The sequence below is a fragment of the Eubalaena glacialis genome, chromosome X (genome assembly GCF_028564815.1).
Source record: "Eubalaena glacialis isolate mEubGla1 chromosome X, mEubGla1.1.hap2.+ XY, whole genome shotgun sequence".
Taxonomy (NCBI): Eukaryota; Metazoa; Chordata; class Mammalia; order Artiodactyla; family Balaenidae; genus Eubalaena; species Eubalaena glacialis.
Window position 1 is genome coordinate 137914084 of NC_083736.1, and position 8622 is coordinate 137922705.

The following is an 8622-nucleotide window of genomic DNA, read 5'->3' on the forward strand; positions in this document are numbered from 1 at the left end:
TTTTACTCCTTCCTAACTTATGTGGGTTTTTTGTTTGTGTATTTCCCTTGAGGTTTGATATATAAATCTTGCCAAATATATTTGGCAACAATGTCCTTGACCTGAACTGTTCTTTCACATTTTATCTAAAACCAATCGGAAAACCTATTATATTCCCTGACCCTTGCTTAGAAGAAGTTGAGCAGCTGCAGGAATAGATAATACAAAACTGAATTTTCCCAGATGTTTGTTTCAGACCTTGGCAGAGGTTGTCAGGATGTGTCCAGAGTCAGCTTATCCTGTTAATCAGTATCAAAATAATCTAGACTATAAAATGGTATCATCAAAATAAAAATTCTATCAACTTTTTCCTGGTAAATACATGTGACTGCCTATAAAACAACAGAAAGCTAGAAAATAAATCATTTTCTCCATTCAATTCAATTTTACACTCAGTCTATTATTCACTATACCTCAGCCTGCATGTTAGATGAAAACTATAATACAAGCACAATGTATTAAGTACAAATATTTCAATATTAATTTTCAAAAAGACCAACATTAATGGAAAATGGTCAATGGTTCATTTAGATACCAGGCTACTGACCATCTGGGCCTCTACTTCAGGATCATTAACACTGCACAACCACAGGCTTAGATCTCTTCCTTAAACCATACACAAAAGTTAACTCAGTGTATCAAAGAACTAAATATAAGAGCTAAAACTATAAACCTCTTAGAAGAGAACAGGTGTAAATCTTTGTGACTTTGGATTTGGCAATGGCTTTTTAGATATGACACCAAAACCACAAGCAACCGGCGGAAAAAAGAATAGATAAATTGGAGTTCATTAAAATGAAAACCTTTGTGCTGGGAGAAAATATTGAAAACAGGTACATCTGAAAACGTACTTCTATCCAGAATATACAAAGAATTCTCAAAACTCAACAATAATAAGACAACCCAATTTAAAAATGGGCCGAAGATTTGAATAAACATTTTATTAAATAAGATACAGGAATGGTCAATTACACATGCAAAGATGCTCAGCATCTTTAGTTATCAGAGAATGTAAATTAAACATACAGTAAGATACCACCACATAGTCATTAAAATGACTAAAATTAAATACTGGTAACATCAAATATTGTCCAGTATGTGTTGCCACTGGCACTTTCATGCATTGTTGGTGAGAGTACAAAATGGTACAACCATTCCAGAAATCTGTTGGTAGTTTCTTATAAAGTTAAACGTGCATTTCAGCATGATCCAGCAATTTCACTCCTAGATATTTACGTAAGATAAAGGAAAGCAGATGGCCACACAAAAACTTGCACAGGTATGTTCATAGCAGGTTTATTTATATTAGCCCCTGGAAACAATCCAAAGGTCCATGTGGCAGGGAAAAGATATACACGTTGTGATATATTCCCATAATCGAGTAGTAATCAGCAATAAAAAGGACAGAACAACCTCATGCAACAACCTGGGTGAATTTCCAAATCACGATGCTTAAGATAAAAAGCCAGACACTGAAGAGTGCATACTGTATGAATCTACTGATATAAAAGTCTTGTAACGTCAAAAGCGAATCTGTAATTCCAGAAAGGAGCTTGTTGCCTGGTGCCAGGTAAGGGTAGAGAGACTCACTGAAAAGTTGCAGGAGGGTTGACTAGGGTGGTGGTTATGTAACTTGTATGCGTTTGCCAAAGCTTATCAAACTGTACATTTGAAAATCTGTGTGTTTCATTGTATGTAAACTACACCTGTGGTAGGCAAAATGTTGTCCCTCGTGACCTTTGCCATTTGGTGTTATGCTCATGAATATGTTCTGTTAGACAGATCCGAAGCGTGAAACAGACTTGACGCATTCTTGCTAGCATGAAGATGGAGGGTGCCGCATGGAAACTGAGAGAAGGAACTAAATTCCAATTCAGCCTGGAAGTGGATTCCCCCACAGAGTCTCCAGTAAGGAGCAAAGCCCTGTCAACACCTTGATTTTGGCCTTCTATGATCCTGAGCAGAGTACCTAGTTGAGCCCACCTGGACTTCTGACCCACTGAAACTGTGAGATAATAAATGGTTGTTGCAAACTGCTAAGTTTGAGGTAATTTGTTACACAGCAGTAGGAAACTAACAGGATGCTCAAAGTTGATCCAAATACCGAAAAAATAACTTGACAACCAAATTAAAAATGTGATTAAAAATCATGCTTCTAAATGAAATCAAAGAGGATATTACAGACTCTACTGAAAACAATGAAAAGAAAACTCTTCATAACATAACCTATGGGATATGGAAAAATTGTTCTCAGAGAAAAACGTATAGCTTTAAATGCCTTCACTGTTAAAAACAAAGGACAAAAGAAAGAGGAAAGAACATATTATTTTCCCTAAGATATTAGAAAAAATATAGCATGACAAGCCAAAAGAAACTATCATTGATAAAGATAAAATCTGAAAATAAATTAAATGTAAAAAATAACCAGGGACTTCCCTGGTGCCGCAGTGGTTAAGAGTCCACCTGGCAATGCAGGGGACACAGGTTTGAGCCCTGGTCTGGGAAGATCCCACATGCCGTGGAGCAACGAAGCCCGTGCGCCACAACTACTGAGCCTGTGCTCTAGAGCCCATGAGCCACAACTACTGAGCCCAGGTGCCACAACTACTGAGCCTGTGCTCCAGAGCCCATGCTCCGCAACAAGAGAAGCCACCACAGTGAGAAGCCCGCGCAACGCTACGAAGAGTAGCCCCCGCTCGCCACAACTAGAGAAAGCCTGTGCACAGCAACAAAGACCCAACGCAGCCAAAAATAAATAAAATTAATTAATTAATTTAAAAAAAATAACGAAGAACAAAAAAAGCCAAAAGCTCATTATTTGAAAAGACCACCCCCAACAACAACCAAAGAGAAATCCCTGATAAACTTGTTCATGTAGAAAAGATAAATAACAAAAATTTAGGAATTTAAGGATGAGAAAGGGCAAATAGCTACAGATAATGTGGAGTAAAAGAATCATGAGAGAGTGCTATATGCAACACAGTGGCAACAAAATTGAAAAAATAAAGATGATTTCCTAGAAAGGCATAAAATTATTAAAGCTGACTCCAAAAATAAGTTGAAATTTTGATTTGACTAGTTAACACAGAAGAGCCTGAAGAGATGATTAAAGATATTGCAAATGTCACTTGGACCAAATGGATTCATATGTGAGTCTTATCTAACTTTAAAACAATAGATAACTCTAATGTTATTTGAGCTATTTTAGGCAATAGAAAAGGATAGAACACTCACCAATTCATTTGATAAAGCCAATAAAACTTTAATACCAAAATCTAATAATAATAGTAAAAAATAAAGCTATATATCCAGAAAAAAATGAAAACAGTAATTTGAAAAGATACATGTACCCCAATGTTCATAGCAGCACTATTTACAATAGCCAAGGCATGGAAACAACCCAAGTGCCCATCAACAGACAATTGACTTAAGAAGATGTGTTTTACACACACACACACACACACACACACACACACACACACACAATGGAATACTACTCAGCCATAAAAAAGAATGAAATCTTGCCATCTGTAGCAACATGGATGGACCTAGAGAATATTATGCTTAGGACCTAGAGAATATTATGCTTAGTGAAATATGTCAGACAGAGAAAGACAAATACTATATATTTCACTCACATGTGGAATCTAAAAAATAATACAAATGAATGTATATGCAAAACAGAAACAGACTCACAGATATAGAAAACAAACTTATGGTTATCAAAGGGGAGAGGGAAGGTGGGAGAGACAAATTAAGGGTATGGGATTAACAGATACAAACTACTATATATAAAATAGGTAAGCAACAAGGATATACAGTATAGCACAGGAAACTATAACCATTATCTTCTAAAAACCTATGATGGAATACAATATGTAAAAATACCGAATCACTATGCTCTACACTTCAAACTAACACAATATTATAAATCAACTATACTTAAATTAAAAAATAAAGCTATAGATCAATCCCACATAATAAAGGCACACAGTGTCTAAAGAAATATTAGCACATAGAACCCAACAATAATCAAATTGTATGAACATTAGATTTTACTCCAAGAATGTAAGGATATTCAGTGTCAGGAAGTCTATTGACATAATCTATTTGTCCTCAACATATTAAAGGCCAAAATTCATATGATGCTAGAATGCTGAAAAGCCATTACTAATGAAAATTTTATGGCAAGGAGTAACAAAGACCACTTATCAAGAACAAACAGCAAATGTTATTCTAAAAAGCAAAATATGAAGACTGTTTCAAGTAAAATCAATAAGATAAGAAAAAGAAATAACTGATTAAACATTGGAAAAGAGCTAGAATCTGTCTTATTTTGAATATGATTCAATACACATAGAGACTGCCATGTAAAATTATTAGAATTTATATGAGAATTCAGTAAGGTAGCTAGATTTGAGATGAATATACACAAACCAATAGCTTTTCTCTATTCTGGTACTTAACATCAAGAACATAGGAGAAAACATTTGATTAACAATAGCAACATATTTATAAAATGCATAGGGATAAATGTCATAATTAATTACTTACATTTATTATATTAATAAAATTTATGTATAAATTTAATGAAATTTAATGAAATAGATACTAATATATATGAGAATTTTATATGATGAATGTTTTTATTCAAATCAGTGGCAAAAGATGTATTGTTTGATAAACGGTGCCTTGCGATAGGCTATTGATCTGGATGGAAATAAAACTAGACAGATCCCACTCCCATACCATATACAAAAATAATTATCAGATGAATTGAAGCCATAAATGTAAAAAGCAAAACAGTAAAAATCTTGCAAGAGAATCTGGGAGAATAAACAAACTTCATGTGCAGAAAACAAAGTCAATAGACAAACAATAAGTCTTTGGCGAAATTGCAATATACATTAGTATATTAACGTAGTACAACAAAGGGTTAACACTTGTAAGAATAAAATAGTTCTCATAATCTAAAAAAAAATGAAAGAGCCCAAAGAAAAATGGGCAAAACATGTGAATAGTCAAATCTCAAAATATAAATGCAGTAGTCAACAAGCATTTGAAAAGATGTTCAGCCTCATTAGAAATAAAAGGAATGCAATTATTGTAATGATGAAATATCACTCCATACCTACTAGATTGGCAAAAATTAAAAAACAAGGTAAAACTTATTGCTGATGTGATTGCAGGGAGAAGGGCACTCTTATATGTTGATGGTAGAAATGTTTGAAGAGTTCTAGCCTTTTTGGAAATTAAAACTAAAAAGGAAATATTCCCTTCATTCCAGCAATATCCCTCTTGAGAATCTGTCCTATAGGAATAAAAGCATCAGTATGTAATGATATGGGATATAATGGCCAAAAACCTGGAACAATAGGGAATTTTATTTAGCCATTAAAAAGATTGAAGTTATGCCAACTGACTTGGACAGAATTCTATTAGGTGTTAGTGAGTGAGAATAGTGTATAATATCCCATTTTTGTAAAACAAACAATGACCAAGAAAACCTTTATTTGCATATATGTGCATACGTGCGTGTACATGAATATATATTACCATACTAGGGTTACCTGATTGGGGATAATCAAGAAGGGGGCTCAAGTAGAAGGAGAGTGGGGAGCAAAGCAAAAAGAACAGAAAAGATTGTAACGTATGTATGACATGACCATATTTAATATTTACATTACCATTATATATGTATTGGGTTTAAATCTTTATAATACACATTTAAAGAAAACAGAACAAAATTTAAAACAAATGACTTCAGCATTCAACTCAATAAGCAAAAAGTTAGATCAACTAAATGAACCAAAGGAAGCTAGGAAGAAGAAATGAATTGATGAAAGTGAAAACAGAAATTGATAGAACCAAAAGATGGGTCCTGACAAAAGCAATAAAATCGAGAAACTTCCTGGAAATATTATTTATAAGAGAGGTAAAGAGAACATACACAAACTAAGAATGGAGATATAACCACAGACACAGAACAGTTTAACAATATCACAAGACTATTATGTAACTTGATACCAATACATTATCAAATCTAGGGATAACCAATTGCTTTCTAGGAAAATGTATATAACCAATATTGACTGAAGAAGAGGTAGAAAAATCTGAATAAATCAACGACCATAGATAATATTGGAAAGATTATTTAATACTACTCTCCCCAAATGCACCAGAACCCAGAAAAGATGAAAAGTTTCTGAACTCATGGCTAATACTATCCTTGCAGCAAAATTGCGTGTAATATTGATGGGTCTTAGTGCCCTTCTCTCTGTGGAAGCTGGGGGGTAGGCTGAGGGAAGTTTCCTTCTGTCTCTTATGCTGCTTGCCTCTTCGCCCTCACTCTACTCCACTCTCTAGTTTCCAGAGTGGCAGCATGTGACAAAGAGAAGCAATGGACAAAACAGCCAGAGTCACAGCCCCACCATCCTGACCGGCCCGTCTAGAACAGGCCTTTACCTTGTGTCCACGTGCAGCTCACCGAGCAGTTCACTTTGCATATAGTCCCAGGACAGTTCCACCGCGCCCAGGTAGTATCTTCTGATGGCACCAAAGCTGAAAGGCAAAAGGCACAGAAAGAAGCAGGTGGAGAGCTCTATTTGCATGGCTCTGATGGCTAGAAAATGTTCAACTGGAGAAACGAAAGATTAATTCTTCTCTAAAAATATCTGTGGCTCCCAGGAGAAAAAAGGTAAATTTTGTATGATTTAGTGAAAAGTCCCAAAATTTTCTCAAAGGACTTTAGGGAACTTGACTGGCTGGAGTGACAGCAGCATTAGCGCTCAGCAGTGACGGATAGGATTGCTTCCTTTTTGGCAGTGGGAAGCAGCCACAGGAAGAACTGAGTAGGAAAAGGGAGGCTGAGCTAAAGCTTAACCCGTTCACCTCTGAAAGCGGCTTTGCTCAGAACCTTTGAGGAAAGGAAAGAGGGGGCCGAAGGTGAAGAGGAGCTCCAATCTGTGTTAGTCCTAGCGCGCTCCGTCTTTCTTAGTAGCAGCAGCAGCAAGAGACGCCAAAGATGTTGTTGAAGATTCTGGAATCCACCTGCACCAGCAAGAGTAACATTCTAATAGTCTCCCTGCTTCTGCCCTTGCCCCCCACAGACACCAATGAATGACCTTTAAAACCATACAGTGGATCCAGTTACTTCTTTGCCCAGAAACCTCCGCTGGCTTCCGACCTCACTCAGAGTATAATCCTACATTTTGACCATGGCCTAGAGTCTTCCGCATGATCTGCATGTCCCTTCCCCCCACCTCCAAGGTTTCATCTCACTCCGGCTACTGGCCTCCTTGCTCCTCCTTAAAACACCGAGCACACCCTTGCACCTGGACCTTAGCATCTGCCGTTTCCTCTACCTGAAACCCCTTTCCCCAGATCGCCACACGTTTCCACTCCCACATCTCCTGCAAGTCTTGGCTCAAATCTCACCTTCTAATGAGCTCAAATCTGGACCAGCGCCTTGACACTGTAAGCTCTCTATCCCCACCGGCACTACCGATATCTCTCTTGGCTTCATTTGCTTACAGAGCACTCATAACTACCCAGCATCCACATACCTATTTCCCTTGCATCGTTGCTACCTGATGCTTCTTAAGGTTGTTTACATTTGGCCTGAGTATAGGCTATATCTGCTTACATCAAAACATAGCCATGCTGAGCTCAAGCAGAGAACCTACTCAGTTTAATGTATATTAGGAGGCATGAGAGCCTCCCAAGGGCCTCAAAGTATAGGAGCTAATAAGAACCTTGATCAGGGTTTCTATAAGAAGTGTTATCACGGAGAGTCCACTTCTGCACGGATAGGAATGTGTTTGGGAGCCATTGGCAAGGTATTGTCCAGCTTGGAAACAATCAGGAAGAAGTCCCTTGGGTAAACATTTGCTGAGACCTTCTCTCTGCCAGGCACAAGTTTGCAGAGATAATAGCTGGCATGTAATATATTCCAGGAACTGTTCTAAGTGCTTTCTAATGCAGCAAGCATTCTTGTCTTCATTGTACAGGTGATGAAACTGAAGCACAGAGAGGTTAGGCAACTTGGCCATGGTCACACAGTTTGTAAATTGTAGCATTCAAACCCATTTAATCTGGCTCCAGAAGTCTTGCTCCTAATCCTTTAGCTATACGTCCATGCTTCAGAGACGAATAAAATCCAGTTTCTGTCTTCTGGGAGTCATGCTGCAGCGGGCAGGGACAAAAAGGTAGACACATAGTCACAATACAGAGTGATAATTCTCTGTCATGTGCTTTACACATTATGTGATTTAGTCCTCACAATAAGACTGCAAAGTGAGTACAGATGAACCATCTGAGGGGCAGAGAGGTTAATGGTTTGCCAAAGAGCACACACCTACCCATTTGTCCTAACCAGACAGTGAGTGTCCTAGGCACTGGGTGCAGAGCAGTGAAAAAGAAACAACTGAGAGACCGTAAGCAATACCTGAAAGACAGGAATACCTTACGTATGTTAGAAGGTGAAATAAGTACTGTGCCCAAAAGGAAAGTAAGTAGGAGAAGGGGAAGGAGGGGTGTACCAGGCCGCAATTTTAAATGAGGATGGTCATGGAAGGCGTGCCT

The 8622-nt window shown here is 37.4% G+C and overlaps 1 protein-coding gene across 4 annotated transcripts in view; it reads right to left on the reverse strand.

Annotated features, from left to right (window-relative positions):
- F8 (coagulation factor VIII) overlaps nt 1-6780 on the reverse strand; it is a 125099-nt gene extending 118319 nt beyond the window's left edge. For all 4 annotated transcript variants that reach the window (XR_009698946.1, XM_061178997.1, XM_061178998.1 and 1 more), the window contains exon 1: nt 6505-6780. Coding sequence is in view for 3 of the 4 variants with exons in the window: in XM_061178997.1 (XP_061034980.1) it covers nt 6505-6650 (146 nt within the window). In the remaining variant the exon portion in view is untranslated. The remainder of the gene's footprint in view (nt 1-6504) is intronic.
- Between the last annotated feature and the right edge of the window lie 1842 nt (nt 6781-8622).